The sequence below is a fragment of the Salvelinus alpinus genome, chromosome 13, assembly GCF_045679555.1.
Source record: "Salvelinus alpinus chromosome 13, SLU_Salpinus.1, whole genome shotgun sequence".
Taxonomy (NCBI): Eukaryota; Metazoa; Chordata; class Actinopteri; order Salmoniformes; family Salmonidae; genus Salvelinus; species Salvelinus alpinus.
In genome coordinates, this window is record NC_092098.1 from 18973225 (window position 1) to 18991588 (window position 18364).

The window sequence follows — 18364 nt, forward strand, 5'->3', positions numbered from 1 at the left end:
CATTGGCAGCACCGTTGGGGCTATCTCCATTTAAAAGTAGCCAATTTTCTTCTTCTTCATTGGCTAATTGCTTCCAACTCATAGGAATCCCCACCCAATTGACTACTTTAAAATGGTGGAAGCCCTCATTGGTAATGTCCAGGGCTAAAACGAGCTATATCCATGATGAGTCCTCTATCTATCTCTATGACCACAGGCACAACGCTGATATAAAGTCGTTGACTAAATTCTACATACGCACTTATATCAGTGGATTCGTAACAACCTAACCATTATGAAACTTCTATTTGATCAAATAAGCCTCACGTAGCAGTTAGCAATTACATTTTTGATGACCAAATTCGACCCTCTCATTGACCTCCATACAGAAATTCCTCACTTCGTGGCCTTGTTTTCTTGAGCTGAGTAAAACCTCTCGCTTCGCCTCTTCCTCTCTGGCTACACTCCTAATTGATAGGAAGAAACGATGGCTGCCAACAGCTGTCAGATCAAAGGTGAAAATACAGAAATACAACATTTCAATCCATTAGATTTACTGTAATGGAGAAAGTCATTGTGGGTAGTTCAGAGGTTGAAAAACTCTATTATTAACTTAAAATGAGTTGAGCTCTCTATATGCTTCTTTCATTTTCATGCTTAGAAAATGGCAAATTCAATTACTGTACACCACAAGCAACCAGGTAAATCTTCCCCTCTTCATTTGATGTGGAACACAAAACCAATCAAAGAATTTCCCGCTTGTTATTAATGACAAGCTTTGTTTGGCTTTGTATGGAGGAAAGGGGTTTAACATGCAAAGAGAGACCACTATGACAGGAAAACTATGGAAAAGTAAATTAATCATATGAAGTTGAGAGCCTTTGTCAAGATTGACAATTATGCTGTCTGCTTTTTGAGATTGTTTTTTATTTAAAGGGTTGTCTGTGAAATGTGAAATGAGTCGCTGGCCTATTTTTCTATTTCCCATTTGTTTGGTATACCCAACAGTGCTTGGTGCTTCATAAATGTCTTGTAAATTGAAAATAAGCAATCCTATCAGAGGTAAACAACTTCTTTCTGTTGACTAAAATAAGTTGACATGTCGTCTTGAGAAAAGAATGAAGCATGGGGTAGCAGCATCAGTAGGGAGAACACTACATCATAGAGCTACCTGAATTCACAAGTTAAAGGATTTGATGTTCGGGGTATGTTTTCCAAAAACAAATGAAATCACCAAAAAGGTGTAACATGTTATTTACATAAAACAATATATTTGGTTGTAAAAAAAGAAAGCTTCTCCTTTAATTGAGTTTCCCAGCCATGGTAGATTCAGTGGACTGAAGCAATCAAATGAATGGATGCAGGAGCTCCATGGTTGATAATACCTCCTCAAGGAAGCCATTACTCAGTTGGCATGAGAGGGTGTTAGTAAGAGACTAGAAAACAAGGGCCTACCTTAGGCATGTTTTCTCCCCCACGCTTTGTGTTCAAAACATCCATAACGTCTCATAGGTGTATGTAATGTACAACAGTGACAATAATGACAAATGAACACAATTAGGTTTGCAGGAGGGGTAGTGGTACTTGAACATCTTAAATTTGATGGAGTAGGTAAATCCTCCCTCCCTTATGGTAGATCTCATTGACTGTGCTCATTTAGGCCCCAAACTTATGTAGAGGTCACCCACTCTGCATAGAAGATGAGAAAGTCACCATGCCTGATGTGGCTATGTGCTGACTTTCTGTTCTCACCTAAATGAACCTTGTTGATTAACCTGTGGTCGATATTCAACCTAATACAATGCCAGCATTCATGTAGATCAGCAGATTGCTATCCAATACCTCCTCTTGGCCTTGTTTATCTCACCATTGTCAATTGTAATGAGATTGAAAGTTTGATGTGATGGCCAGATATCAATAACACCACCACATTTGATATTTTGTCTTTACATTTAGAAAATTGTAACAACTGGTATTACTGCACATTCGCTGTACAGGCTGTGTGATGTGCTGTTGACATAGTTGTAACACTTTGCTCTTGCCTTCGCCCAAATAAACCAAAATACAGAATATTTATCATATTTTTGTTGATTTCAGATTTCTGTGTTGTCAATTCTCACCGGCAGACGTTACCAATTATGCATAGCTGCCTTCCAATTAACACTGTATACTGTAGGATCAAGTGTTTTTCAGACTGCTGAAATTACTAGAAATGAGGTGCTCTGGATCACCCACCTCCACAAACACCTTCAGATTGATATTATGAAGAAACGCTCCCTATGACATCTGGCCAACGCACATAGAGGCATACTGTACCTTCACAAAATGGCGGTTTAACATAAGATACTACCTCATCAATAGAAAATACAGACAACAGAAGAAAAGTAATCAATTGTAAAGATCAGTGATCAAGAGTGATCCTCAGATCATCATTACAGGAGTCTTGGGGGGGGAAACAAGTATTTTAATGATCCAATTTCTTAGTTCCTCCTCCTGAACACCTTCCTCAAAGCATCAAAAAGTATGGGATGAAAGCAGTTAATTTCTTTTGTCTAAATGACATCAGCCGAGTCGATGCACTGTTGAGAACACAAAGACACTGATGATATGGCACTGACACAACATCAATGCAATTCCAGATTTCTGTCACATCAGCATAATGACCATATTCAAGACCACAAGCATATTCCTCCTAATTTCTTTCAATTACACAAAGACAGGAATTGATTGGTCCTCTATTGACTGTTTTTTTGCTCTTAATAATGCATTTTTCAAGTGTCAGCTACAGCACTACAACAGAACAGTGACTCAATATCCCAGACAGTCTTGAGCTCAGTGCTGTCCTGATCCAAACTGGATGTCTGCTGTCCATGACTGAACGATACAATTCAGTCAGTTTTCATGAGTGTTTCTGCAGACCGTGAGGAGGATTACCCAACACCACGGGATGCTGTGTTTGCAGTGGCAAAACAAACATGTCTCAGATAACTTTATCCCTTTGTGAACCATACTTAAACTTAATTACGCTGTCTACGAAAATTGGCCCAGCAATTAAGCCCTGTGATATAATCTTCTATAAAACTGACCTTTGTACTCTCCCATCTTTAATTGGGCACATTAAAGATAGCGGCTAATGGTATTAAAACCTTTTCTAATTAAGGACCTGAGCAATGAGGGTTATTTTTCCCCCCTTGTGTTCTTCTGTTCCGCTGGTCGGTCTATTCCCTCCCTGTACACTGCCGCCTACAGCTTGTTAGATAAAGGCAGTGGTTCCAAGGTCAAGTTCACAGTGAAGAGGAATTGGCCACCCTTCAGCATTAGCATAAATCAATGTAAGCACAGCATTCAGCATCACTGTCAGCTGTAAGAATTTAATAATAAATGTCTTAGACTCTCGCTCTCTCTCCCTCCCTCTCTCTCGCTCTATCTTTCCCTCTCTCTCTCCCTCTCCCTCTCCTTTTACCTCTCCCTCTCCTTTTACCTCTCTCCCTCTCTCTCTCTCTCTCTCTCTCTCTCTCTCTCTCTCTCTCTCTCTCTCTCTCTCTCTCTCTCTCTCTCTCTCTCTCTCTCTCGCTCTATCTTTCCCTCTCTCTCTCCCTCTCCCTCTCTCTCTCTCTCTCTCTCTCCCTCTCTTTCTCTCTCTCTCTCTCTCTCCCTCCCTCTCTCTCGCTCTATCTTTCCCTCTCTCTCTCCCTCTCCCTTTATCTCTCCCTCTCCCCCTCCCTCTCCCTCTCTCTCTCCCTCTCCCTCTCCCTCTCCCTCTCCCTCTCCCTCTCCCTCTCCCTCTCTCTCCCTCTATCCCTCTCCCTCTCCCTCTCCCTCTCTCTCTCCCTCTCCCTCTCTCTCTCTCTCTCTCTCTCTCTCTCTCTCTCTCTCTCTCTCTCTCTCTCTCTCTCTCTCTCTCTCTCTCTCTCTCTCTCTCTCTCTCTCTCTCTCTCTCTCAGGAGTGTACATATTAAGCCAGTTTGCCTGTTGGGAGCATTCATTAATTAGATTTAGGATGTATATCATTTGGCCAGGGAGGGAAATGGGATTGCATTTTGAGATTTGATTTTAATGATGTGCATTTCTAGCAGTTTACCAATAACTTAGAAGTACACAAGTAACTAACAGAAGTATATTCTGTTTTGTATTCTATTTAAGTACTACGCAGATGGAAAGGGTATTAATCTATGCATATTTATTCATGTCATATCTACACCATTTTTTATTGGTGCACAAAGGTGTAAATGTTCACACATAAGTGTTTAACAATGAAATAGTAATGTATGGTAATGTGCTATGTTGTGTATATTCTCATTAATGTCAACCTCTTCTGTTGGTGTGTTGCAGGCATTTCCTGTTTAAACATGGCTCAGGCTCCTCTGCCCTGTTCAGCGCTGCCAGTCAGAACTACCCTCTGACATCTAACACAGTGTACTCCCCACCCCCACGGCCCCTACCCAGGAGCACCTTCTCCAGACCCATGTTCACCTTCAACAAGCCCTACAAGTGCTGCAACTGGAAATGCACTGCCTTAAGCGCCACCGCTATCACCGTAACCCTCGCTCTTTTGCTCACATACGTCATTGGTAAGTTGGGTATTTCTCCCTATCTATATTATCTATATTTATTTAACAATTCAGTATAGTACAAAAGCATAACATTTCCATATGGAGTGATTTCAGTGCCAACAGAAACTATATTTGAATTCAATATTTTTGAATATGTATTTTAGATTTAGAATTTAATATTTTTTTATGTGTAATGCACAAATGTAATATTTGAATTAGTAAATTGAACTTGTATTTCATCATTTGAAACTGAATTAAATATTGCATATTGCATTCAGTTTTTAAATGAAATGTAAATTTAAGTGAATATTCAAATTCAATATATATTTAGTCAGTTTAAATATGGTGCATATTGCATTAATTGTCTGTGTATCAAGTTTACAAACTATAATTTAAAGTTGACCAAAGTTTCATATATTTAACTTCTCAGATGCATTCAGATTCAGTTTTAAAATTTAGATCTCTAAATTCAGATTCAAAACCAGAGACATCCTGGTACTTTTACAGCAAGGAATGGTAGAAGATAGTATTTTTTAAATTTAACTAGGCAAGTCAGTTAAGAACAACTTCTTATTTACAATGACGACCTACCCCGGCCAAACCTGGACGACGCTGGGCCAATTGTGCGATGCCCTACGGGACTTCCAAACACAGCCAGATGTGATGCAGCCTGGATTCAAACCAGGGACGCCTCTTGCACTGAGATGCAGTGCCTTAGACCGCTGCGCCACTCGGGAGCCGAGAGAACAGATAGAATCAAATGCCCTTTGTGTTAATCAGGTTTCTGGAGGTTTCTGAAGCCAATGTGGCATGTTGAATTCATTTTCTTCTCATGAATTTGGCTCTAGCGTTTGAACCGTTTGAGCTATTATGACCCCATTCCCAAAAGCTAAGACCCTCTGGAACATGGTCGTGCTTCTGTTCCCGTCTATGATGCTCACAGGACGCACAGGAGACCTGAAGACGTGTTAGTTTGACATGTGTTGGTTTGTGTTAGACATGTATTAGTTTCAAGCCTCCTGCAAGGGTACTCATTATAAGGGTGACTGACTGGGTTAAGACTTTGTTAGCTTCTGAGCTAAAGCCTAAGGTCTGTTACTTGGATGGGTCTCGAGGAGGAGGTCAAAGTTGGGTGAAGTGTAACACAGGTGGTTCGGGGAACACGCTTACATGATGAGTAACTTGTCAGAGACCTGAAAAGTGACATTGTCTAGTTTACTGGAGGCCTGGGTTAGAACCCGATCAGTCAAACTAACACGTCTTCAGGTCTCAGGCAAGGTCGCATGTATGAGGTCAAAAGGGGGTGAAATAGAACTAAGGTCCACGCTCTTTTGATGAGTAACCTTGCTGGAGACTTGAAGACTTGTGTTAGCTTCCTGAACTCATCCCTATGGGCTTCAGCTAAGTGGGCTCTAATACAGTCTTGTAACATGCAGTAGATCAGGTTTAAACCCAGTCAGTCATAAGAGAAAGATTAAATTGGGAGTGGAAAAGCTATCCTTGGAAGGGCTATGACAGGGCTATTCAACTATATTCTTATGGGGGCCAAATTGTGTTTTTTGTCACACTCCCTTCTAATGTGTCTAATGTTCCAGAGGGTTTTAGCTTTCAGGAACGGGGTCATAATAGCTTAGAGCCCAAACGGTTCAAACGCAAAAATTCATAGGAAGAAAATGAATTCTACATGCCACATTGGTTTCAGAAACTGGCAGAAACCTGATTAACATGGAGAGCGTTTGAATCTATCTGTTCTCTTCTACCATTCCTTGCTGGCTAAGTACCTGGATGTTGTCTCTGGTTTTGAATCTGAATTTAGAGAACCACGTTTGAAAACTGAATCTGAATACTTCTGGGAAGTTGAATATATGAAACTTTGGTAAACTTGAAATTGTAATTTGTAAACAAAGACAATGAATGCAATATCTACCATATTGACAATGAGTATATAAATATAGAATTTTAATATTAAATTAAATTGAAATTGAATTTTAGAACATGTGATTCAATTTGACCATTACAAATGCAAAAATATAGAATTTAAATTCAATATCTTAATACAAATTCAAAAATATTGAATGCATATACAGATACTGTTGGCACTGAAATCGCTCTCTATTTCCACTTGTATTTACTTTCTTTATTGTCTCATTCTCCAACTATTTCCCAGTGTCATTCTTATTTTATTTCATGCACTAGGATGAATGGATAGTTTAGTTGAAAATCCATCCAAAAGTTGTTTGTGAGTCTGTAAGATACAGGAAGCAAACATTCCTTAAGTACTATCTGATGGTAATTATTTCCACGGCTTTTAAACACATTGAACATGTACTGGTCGTTGGATTTGTATCATCGTGTAATTTTGGTATTGTAACTGTCATATTGGTTGTGTTCTTGTCCTTTATAACTGTAAACAACAGTATTTGGACAAGAGACATACAGAAAAGGACAGGTAGACTGTTGCATAACACTTTACATTAGGTAGCTATTGTCCAGCCTTTATTCTACACTATGAAAGGATGTCATGTAGCAGGTAGGCGCTCCAGTAGAGATAGTTATTTATACTTCCCACTGTTTCCTAGAAGAAGAAAATACAAAAATAGGTCCATACCAAAGTGGTAATGTAAGTAGGCCTACTCCATAACTACATGGACTTACTAGTGTACATTAAGTACGATGTAGTTGCTGTACATATGATACTGTACATATGATATTACACTGGTAGTTAATCTATATGGCCTCTATAATGTCAATTATAGATACATATTGATAGTATTTAATTAAGAGAAAGTGTTACTTTGTTGCAACCTTGTTTTCATCAGTATCCATTTTAGATTCAGATATCAATGAGGTCATATTGCCTACTATTTTCACTAAGATTATCAATAAACCTAGTGATCAGAGAGGAACAACAGATTGATTGTTTAAGGTCCGTAGCCATGAGTATGATGTCTAAGGCATTGTCTTTCAGTCTGGCATAGTGTTGTCTCTAGGACTGACTGATATTAATATGAGAGCATTGTAACCTTCATGTGCCATGGCTGTGGATGGCTCTGACCCAGAGACGTCTGTGTGTTTTTCCTAATTGAGATGATGCCCTTAAGCTTCCAACACTAGATCGATAAAGATCTTAGGAAATGCAACACAGAGCAAGATGGAAGACTTTAGACCTCCAATTTTGATCCTCAGACCTGCAATTTACTAAACTGCATGACCGTGCATGAACACCCCTTTAATAAGGCCATTTCAAAGGTAGCCATCATTCCGTTGTGTGCAGGCGAGGGATAGGGATTGTAAATCCTCCGCTGTCTAACAAACGTTGACTGCATCTTAACAGCTCTCTGCTTTATTATTCATTTGTCTACTATAAATGCTACATTACCAATTTTGAATTGACCAAAAAATCTATGTGTCTACGGTAGTAGGCTACATGAATAAAATGCTGATGACATTCCTGAGTTTGAAATACAGTTGCAAACAGCTTTGAAATTAGCAGCTAAATGTTCATTCCCTCTCGTTATTAGGCACTCAGTCCAAATCGTAAATGAACAGATGTACTGTCATCACAAATAATGTTGGTTTTGTAAATAAAAATGTCAAATAAATAACAAAGGTGGAAAATCTATTACCCACAAGTCTCTCCTCGGGGGTGACACATCACAAATCTCAATGAACATGGAAGGTACCAGTCATCACAAATCACAGATTTGTGTCAAGGCTCTCTCTGTGCCTTGACACAGGCCTTTATGGCTTTGCTTGATGTCACCATTGGTGTGATCAACCCTGCTATTTATTTATCTACTGTATTTACTCTATCTGTTTTGGTTCATGCTAGTCTGGACCCCAGAATAGACATTACCATGGCATTTGTTTGCTGTAGTTGCAGCAGGACCGCAGGGGCTGGCTGGAGCAGCCAGTTGTAACATTTGCATTGCAGCGATTTGCTGTGCGTGCATCCATCTCTTCAAACATGTTTTCAATGGACAGTATTTGTCTTCATAAGACTCCATCAAAAGCACATGTATGCACATTTAGCCATATCAGAAGTAGAATGTATCATACTGTGTAACTGATTTGCAAATCGTTGTGATGTGTTCCAATTCTAGCACAACAACAAAGGAAACACACTGGCGCATGGGAAGGGCACGTTCCATTTTATTCTCCACTTGCGGAAGTTCTCTTTCAAATAACTAAACAAACTTTTCTGATGAGAATGCATTGCTGTTTGTGTAGAGCATCCTTGAAACTCCAGGAGGTGGTGGGGCCAGTGAAAGGTTAAGATGTAAGGACAATCTGCGTTTGACACTTTGTAGACCCCCCACCATACAGCTATTTTGACTCCACACAACACAAGAAGAGGAATGCCTCAAAGACAACGGTGACATGTCATTGTGTCATACTTAGAGGAGGCGCACAAGCCCCAGGGCGATGAATGAATGATGAAAATGTTATGGAGAGGCAGAAATAGAAGAACATGCAGTCATACTGCTGATATAGCACGGTAAGCCACACTGTCTGACTCCGACTGGGAGTAAGTACCAACTACTCCATTCTCCTCAGAAACACTCTTCATTCACTAAGGGGACAACCTGGTGCTAATTAAAATGCTCCAAAATGTCACCCACATACCCAGAGGTGATATAAGCTGAACAGGAAGTTACATTTGCCTGTTTTCAAAGTCAGAATGCTGTCAACACAGGAAGGAACAATGTCTCCCCTGCCACCTCCACCACCTCCTTCACCCCTTTCTCTCTCCTCCTCCATCTCTGTGATTGAGTAGTCCCACAGCGGTTCTTTCAACTGCAACACTTCACCTGCAAAATGACTGCCAATTAATTACTTTTCCAATTATGTTTATTAGTGCAATAACTTCTAAGCAATAAAAATCCTCTACCTTTTGAGGAGTTTTTTGGTATTGAGTAAAAGAAAAGCCTTAATGAAGTTTAGATATCTCTCTCCAATGTGTATTGAAAGGCTGTGACTCAGAGAGGAGAACAATATTCCTTGGAGAAAATTAAATGTTTAGATTTTTTCAGTTCATTAGGGCACTGTAAAGGATACCTGTCAGCTGTGGTATTGGTTTAACAGACGGAAAAGTGTTAGGATCAATAAGACTGAGTAATGTCAAAGTGTCCGAGTCAGAGTCTCTGTGAAAGGGAACCGGGCAGCCAAGGAATTTATGATTCCAGGCGACTTGCCTTGAAGGTAGCAGACCTTTCATGCCTCATTGTGATCGTATTGATCGATCCATTTTCTCTTCAGTCTCTCATTAGTATTCTGGTCGTGGCTCTATAAACCAAACAATGCCCTTTTTGAAGAGAGCGGAGGCTGGGGTGCAGGGGGCAGGCAGTGAATTATTTCACCCAGTACAGGGAAGTTTAGATCAAGTGCCAATCTCTACTGGAACTGACACCTCTCCTGAAGCTCAGAATGGACTTTGAGCATAGTAGCTGTGGGAGTAATACCAAAAGCACTGGTATTAGGAAGTATCTTTTCCCCATACTCAACCATGGTTAATGAACCTCTTCCTGTTATTGGCCAACAATAGAGAGCGTAAGGTAGGCAGAGGCTATGTGTCATACTGAAACATGCTCTAGTAATGATCAACATAATAATCAATCTGCCATGATAGTGTGGTAAGAATAACCTTTAGAGTGTGTTTTTGCCACAATGCCCGCCATCTCTCTCTTACTCTCTCTCTGTCTCTCTTTCTCTAGTGCCTCTTCTATTCTTAAAGAGCTGATTGGCTCTGGTTCAGTCCCTTAGAGAACACCTTTTTAACAGTACAAAGTGTCACCCGTCTGCATACTGGCAGCCATTTTGACAAAGCGCCAAGTATGACTTACCTTTCATGTTTTGTCCTCTGGTGCCACTGTGCCAATGTGAGGTCTCACCTGACTAAGCAGGCCTTTACTTTCAGATGACTTGCTGCTAGTGTTACAGTAGGTGACTGTGTCCCATATCTTTAATGCAACTCTATTGCAATATTCCATCGTTTAAATTATGGGGGCAGAACAATTTTCGGTTCTTGTGCCTTCAGAAAGTATTCACACCCCTTGACTTTTTCCACACTTTGTTGTGTTACAAAGTGTTATTAAAATTGAATTAATTGTAATTTTTTGTTAACAATCTACACAAAATACAAAATATAAAAATTACGGAAAATAAAACACTAATAAATATTGATTTAGATAAGTATTCAACTCCCAAAGTCAATACATGTTAGAATCACATTTGGCGGTGATTACAGCTGTGAGTCTTTCTGGGTCAGTCTCCAAGAGCTTTGCACACCAGGATTGTACAATATTTTCCCATTATTCTTTAAAAGATTAGTCACAATCTGTCAGTTGATTGTTGATCATTGCTAGACAGCCATTTTCTAGTCTTGCCATAGCTTTTCAAGCTGATTTAAGTCAAAACTGTCGTTCTGTCCCTGAACAAGGCAGTTAACCCACTGTTCCTAGGCCGTCATTGAAAATAAGAATTTGTTCTTAACTGACTTGCCTAGTTAAATAAAGGTAAAATATATTTTTTTTTACTGTAACTAAGCCACTCAGGAACATTCAGTGTTGTCTTGGTAAGCATATCCAGTGTTTATTTGGCCTTGTGTTTTAGGAAATTGTCCTGCTGAAAGGTGAATTTGTCTCCCAGTGTCTGTTAGAAAGCAGACTGGACCAAGTTTTCCTCTAGGATTTTTCCTGTGCTTAGCTGTATTCCGTTTCTTTTTATCCTAAAAAACTCCCTAGTCCTTGCCGATGACAAGCATACCAATAACATGATGCAGCCACCACCATGCTTGAAAATATGAAGAGTGGTACTTAGTGATGTGTTGTGTTGGATTTGCCCCAAACATAATGCTTTGTATTCAGGACAAGGGTGCCTGTATCTTTGTAGTGACTGGGTGTATTGATACACCATCCAAAGTGTAATTAATAACTTCACCATGCTTAAAGGGATATTTAATGTCTGCTGGGATTTTTTACCAATAGGTGCCCTTCTTTTTTTTGAACCATCGGAAAACCTACCTGCTCTTTGTGGTTGAATCTCTGCTTGAAATGTGATGCTCAACTGATTACAACAATTACAGATAATTGTATGTGTGGGGTACAGAGATGGGGTAGTCATTCAAAAATCATGTTAAACACTATTATTGCACACATAGTGAGTCCATGCAACTTATTATGTGACTTGTTAAACACATTTTTACTCCTGAACTTATTTATGCTTGCCATAACAACGGGGTTGAATACTTATTGACTCAAGACATTTCAGCTTTTCATTAATTTTTTTTTAATTTGTAAAGATTGCTAAGAACATAATTCCACTTTGACATTATGGGGTATTGTGTATAGGTCAGTGACACAACATTTAAATGTAAATCAATTTTAAATTCAGGCTGTAACACAACAAAACATGGAGAAAGTCAAGGGGTGTGAATACTTTCTGAAGACACTGTGCCATCACAACAGTATTTCTGTATCATTAATATTAATTAATTGATTGATAATTTGTAAGATGGTAGTTGTTGTAAAGCTAGTACTAGAAATTACTACTGTAGTACCAAATATGTAATTGTAAGTTACTTTACCCAGCTTGAACTATTACTACTGCAACATCTCAGTAGTACCACGACTAGTAGTACTACTATTAACTTGCGAGCTAATATGATGTGGGAGGCAGCCAGTTCCATGTGGTGCAATGCTTTCAGTCTGTGAACTGAACTGCATTTAGGAAAATCCTCCTTGGATTCCCGATCTGTGGAAACAAGAGTGGTGTTGGATCCTACACATCCAGCCACCTGCTGAGAATCCAATCCAGCGCTTGCTCTTCATTACCCCTCCCCAAAGTCTTCCCACAGAACTCTGCAGGGCACCAATACATAGTAATGCAAACTGATGCCCCCAGTAATCTCACTATCACATGGATAAAGCCCTGATTTGTAGCTACTTTAACTAGGTGGGGGCCTAGTGTTGTAGGTCAACTGTGGAACATAACCTAATTTTGCCCTCCAAACACTCAGTTCATGTGTTGTGATTTAGTTATTTCTGGGCACATTCACTGACTAGTTTACAGCGTTGCCTGGAGGGCCTTTCAGGGAGCAGGTGCTCAAAATGTACAACTGTACAACTGTTTCTTCTTTTTGTGTATGTGTGTGTGTGTGTGTGTGTGTGTGTGTGTGTGTGTGTGTGTGTGTGTGTGTGTGTGTGTGTGTGTGTGTGTGTGTGTGTGTGTGTGTGTGTGTGTGTGTGTGTGTGTGTGTGTGTGTGTGTGTGTGTGTGTGTGTGTGTGTGTGTGTGTGTAGGCCTATTTGTTTCTGCAACAACACGCTCACTCATCATCACAAATTGTAAGCAAGCTAGTTACAGTGCCTCCTAAAGACATGACTGACATCGGGAAAAGAGGGTGGGCTATCAGCCAATCATTGATGTTGAGGTTTGATGTAAATCTCTAGTTAGCTAGCTCGATGTCTTTTACTCTGTCTTTCTGCCTCTCTCTGCTGCGCTTAGCCAACAAGACCGAATATTGATGATGTAGGCTATATCAAGTGTTCTTAAGTATTCATTCAATGGTATGCTGCTGTGGCAGTACTGTTGATATTTAAACGAGGTAGCTAGCAACACACACTCGACCGGTGACCGCATCTCTCAAGCCATGTATGTTTGGATACCGGAGGCACGCAATCTCCGTACAGGACAGATCAGCAGGCGCAACCAACGGACTGGCATGTGCTCTGCACAGATACAGATAGAGCCCTATTGGTTTCCATTTCAAGTTTTAATGTCACGTGCACAAGTACACTAAAATGCCATTCTTGCGAGCTCTAAACCCAACAATGCAGTAATCAGTAACAATGTAGCACTAAAAATAACAAGGTAGAACAAAAACACACGAGAAATAGAAATAAGAAGTAAGAAGAACACGAGAAAGTAAGTAAGCTTAACAAGGTCAGTTCCAATACCATATTTACAATGTGCGAGGGTTACTGGATCAATAAAGGTAGATATGTATAGGGGTATGGTGCCTAGGCATCAGAATATATGATAAACAGAGTAGCAGCAGCGTGTATGATGATTGCACTGTATGTGCATGTTGTGTGTGTGTGTGTGTGTGTGTGTGTGTGTGTGTGTGTGTGTGTGTGTGTGTGTGTGTGTGTGTGTGTGTGTGTGTGTGTGTGTGTGTGTGTGTGTGTGTGTGTGTGTGTGTGTGTGTGTGTGTGTGTGTGTGTGTGTGTGAGCAAATGACGTGTGTGCATGCTTGTGCGTGTGCGTGTATGCTTTTGTGTGTGTGTTGGAGTGTCAGTGTGCGTGAGTGTGTAGAGTCCTGTGAGTGTGCATAGAAAAGGTGCAAAACAAATACAAGGGTCAACCAGCCATTTTTTTTGCTGGTTGCCTGTCAAATGATAACAGCTATGGATGAAACGTAATTTACTTTATGCCTCTAAATTGGAATTAGACTCATTATAAATGTGTGGCGTAAAGGCCTGAAGGTGCAAGTAGCTATTTAGGTTTGTGGTCCATTAAAGGGCACATCTCATACTATCATGTCTTCGTGGGGAATACTGACTTGAGCTCTAAAATGTGCATGTTTTACTCCAGACCTAATCGTTTTGGATCATGTTGTTGAGAATACAGGGTGAACTTGGTTGATTCATAATTCTGATTTCCATTTATTTTCCTGTAGAGCAAAAACAATTGTCTGGGGATTATTATTTATTTTTATTAGCAACAAGATGATCATAATGTGATTATACAGTTTGACCTGAATCAATTAACAAGTTACAAGACAATAGTTCAATGTGGCTTAATAAGGAGGACACTGCAGTTGCCTCCTGAGCCAAACATTCCCACTCTTTCTTATTTAGAGAGAACATCTAATCAAATCTTCTCTTCCTCATTATTGGTAAACCCCAAACAAAACTCTTATCTGTTATTGAGGCGATATGTTTCTCTCTCAATTTCATTACAACTTTACAGCTGTCTGTTTCTCGGGTCTACCCAAGTAGAGGACAAGGGTTTAATCTAATTCTTCCCTCTAAATGGCATAATCAGAATATGCATTATACATTTTAAAAGCAGATAGCATCAATTATTCCTCCACTGACTATGTAAAACAGATGCAAATTCGCGTGAACTACTTTCAGTCTAATTAGGCTTTCCCACTCAGCTGTCTGCAAAAACAAAAAAACATTTCAACAGGCATTCTTTAAGACCTTCCTCCAATATGACTGCCCTAGCTGCGGTTTAAAGACAGATGAAAAAGAGAACACTTTGAAGTGATCAGGGGTGAATTACATTGATCTGAGTATCTAAATGCTGCACTAGTGAGGGGACGGCTGTTATGCAGGGCAGCACCTTTCTCAAATACAATGTCTGTCTCCACCATGTCTAATCAGTGCAGAGGAGTCCTGCTGGGTTTGGGATTGGTTAAGGCTCATGAGTCAGGTGGTATACAAAGTAGTTAACTGCTGCTTATCCTGCTCTCCTCCCTCCTTTTGGTTGTTACGTGTTTGTGTTTTCCTCTGAAATGAGTTAGTGCATATCTCTGTCTGTGTTTCGCCTTTGTTCACCTTTGTTTAACCACTCCTACGTTGTTATGGGGCATTGTGTTGTTGTGGATCGTAATGCAGTGATTAGCCTGTTGCAGATTGAGAAACCATGAGAGGTGTGATGTGTTTGTCAAGTACACAATTTTCTGGATCTTTTTTAAATATTTAAATAGCTTCCAAATTATCTCAGAAAATATTTTCCATAATAGATTTGAATGCTTATCCTGCCAGTGGGTTACTGGCTCTGCCATTCTTAGAAATGCTCTCTGGATTACTGGGAAAGGAACTACATAACGTAAGGAATCTCTGTTTTGACGCATGCCCCCTCTTGGAAACGAGGAGCCAAACATTGTGGCGGTGGAATTCGATTTTCAGAATCTTTCTCAATTAATTCCATTCCGTAGTCTCACGTTAAATAAATATTTAATTTTGACTATATTGGTTTTCTTTAATCCATTACTTAGAAAGTCACATACTTTATCCTCCCTTTCTTTGGAGATTAGACAGCTACTTATCAATATTCCATTAAATAGATTTCATGAACCTCATATTGTAACCTACCACTCTTATATCTAGTAAAAAAAAGTATACTTTTTTTATTTGTTTAATTACATTGGGATGTAGTAGATGAAATGTCAGTGAAGTTGTCATGAATGACAGGAGAAAAATTGCTTTACGGTTTTGTAATAAGCATAGGAGCAGCAGGATGTCTTACAAACAGTATGTTAGTGTGTCTCTCTCCTAGCACTAATGACTAGTCCTCTGTCAAATAACTACAATTGTAATATACAGCCAAAGTGCAGGAACCCTGTAGCACATCCACACTGTAGTTAGTTACTGTTTGCTGCAGACAGGTTTAATCAGATGTCTTACTCTTAGGTTTTGAATGATTAATGCCCTGAGTTTCTCTTTCTAGCACTAATCCTCCCGCCCCATGCTAAAACATGGCTCTCCCCTACAGCAGTGCACTTGTTTGGGCTGACCTGGCACCTGCAGCCAGCAGATGGGCAGCTCTATGAGAATGGACTCAGCAAACTGGACAGAGACTCAGAGAGCATAGACATAACCTTCACGCCCTTCGGTCTGCCCGGCCTCAACAACACCAACAAAGGTAAGTGGTGGTGGGCAAAGATTGATGTTATGAAGCCTCCAGGTTTTGATTCACATTGTCAGACCACACAACAAAAGCTAGAGCAAGGGGTGAATCATGCTCTCTCTCCTCCTATTTGTCTTCCTCTGTGTTTACATAAGAAACCTGTTGTTTCATAACCAGCGTGTTGGATGCAATATGTTTCGGCAGGGAGAATGATTTCCTTCTTGTGCGATGTTTATTGCGGGTCAGATAAAAGAGCCGGTAGGAAGGTGGGTGGGTGACGCACAGGTCATCCTCGAGTTAAAACGCCTCATGTGTTCACAGGTCATCCTCGAGTTAAAACGCCTCATGTGTTCACAGGTCATCCTCGAGTTAAAACGCCTCATGTGTTCACAGGTCATGCTCGAGTTAAAACGCTTCATGTGCTCACAGGGCATTCTCGAGTTAAAACGCCTCATGTGTTCACAGGGCATCCTCGAGTTAAAACGCCTCGTGTTCACAGGGCATCCTCGAGTTAAAACGCCTCATGTGTTCACAGGGCATTGCCTCCACGATAAATATCTGATTATATACATTTCCCACTTCCGAAAAATAAAAAATAAACCCATAGAATCATCGAGATAGAGATATAGTATTATTCCAATAACACCAGACCAACCCTGGGGTCCCAAATACCGCAGACGTACAATTCCATTGCAGCAATGAGTGAAATAATTCAGTTCCATTCCACATAATTCAATTCCATTTCTATAAGCACGTGAACCAGAAAATGTTCTCTGCAACTAGGGCAATGTTGAAGAGTAGATTAAAATCAAATCATTTATGAAAATATTGGATTGCCCCTGCATAAGCACATAATGGATCTCAGTAAAAGCTTGGTGTCTGAGTTTCAATATTCCCATATCATAGCCCTCTGACACATCCATCCTTTCTCCTCAAAGGGGAGGAATAGGAAAATACAGGTCGGACTGCTAGATTGAGACAGTATATAAGGCTGTGTACACTCTGTGGCTAGTACAATGTAGCGCAGCTGTGCTGGGTTACATTAGCATGCATTGACTATGAAGTAATCATGAGGAGCTTCATGTGCAGTTAATTAAAGTAAGAGAGTGTGGATTAATCCCCTAGCAGGCTACAGCCCACAGCGTCATCCTTAACTCTTTCAGACCAGAGGTCCTCCAGCAAGCTCCACTTCTGAACCTCCCTGTTCTACGAAAAAAATTACAACGACGTGGCAATTTATCCACTTTAGGCCTTTACCTTAGTATACAGAATTACAGAATTATTATGTGTATTTTTTATCGTACTTATCTTTCATTGGCATTTCTCACTTGTAGTTCTGGGAATTTTCTTAGAGCTTCAGACTTTTTTTTATTGGACCTTCCCATAGGATGATGTGTTGGCCCAGTCCCTATAACTGAGCCTCTGTATTTGGTCTAAGTATGTACATTTTCTTTAGAATAGCAATCAGATTTGTATTTTTATTTAACTTTTTTTTATTTATATCCCACCCCCCGTCCCCTCAGGAGGCCTTTTGCTTTTTGGTGGGCCGTCATTGTAAATAAGAATTTGTTCTTAACTGGCTTGCCTAGTTAAATAAAGGTTAAATAAAATAAAAAATATTATTATCAGCATAGATCTGATGGATGAAAGGGAATAGAATAGTCTCAATCAACTGACAGACCCAACTATTAAAATCTTTTTCTATTCAGCTGTCCAATTGTGAGGGAAAATTATAACTAATTGAAAAGACGGTTTCATTTCATTGTAAATAGATTACTGGAATAATTGTTTTATCAGGGTAACCCTTAGGCTATGAGAATTAATTTGCTTGTATGCCAGACTATTTTGAAGCGCTTTTCTAATTTACCCCCCCCCACCCCCCACCGTCTGAACCCAGTTTAAGTGACAGGTGAGATGGCCTGCAGGAGAGGCACCAGCTAGATAGGCCTTCATTACCCTGTAATGAGTTCTGTGGTGGCAGTGGCACAGACCAAACACCACCTCTCCTAAACAGCGTAACACAGCAGCTATACACAGTGATTGAGTTAGTAAATGATTTCTGGTAGCACAAAGTAACACTGCCATTACCTTGTCCACCTGCTCCAGTCTGGTGGTGTTTTCTTGAAAAAAAATGGTCTCCGTTTCTATGATAACCAAACCAATCTTTTTCACAAGGTTGTCGAGACTAATGTG

The 18364-nt window shown here is 40.0% G+C and overlaps 1 protein-coding gene across 3 annotated transcripts in view; it reads left to right on the forward strand.

Annotated features, from left to right (window-relative positions):
• Positions 1-18364, forward strand: part of LOC139537260 (teneurin-1-like) — a 184481-nt gene that overhangs the window by 96463 nt on the left and 69654 nt on the right. For 2 of the 3 annotated variants that reach the window (XM_071338378.1, XM_071338379.1), the window contains exons 5-6: positions 4312-4550; positions 16037-16186. In XM_071338378.1, the coding sequence (XP_071194479.1) occupies positions 4312-4550; positions 16037-16186 (389 nt within the window). The remainder of the gene's footprint in view (positions 1-4311; positions 4551-16036; positions 16187-18364) is intronic. The other variant, XM_071338380.1, reaches the window with a different exon arrangement.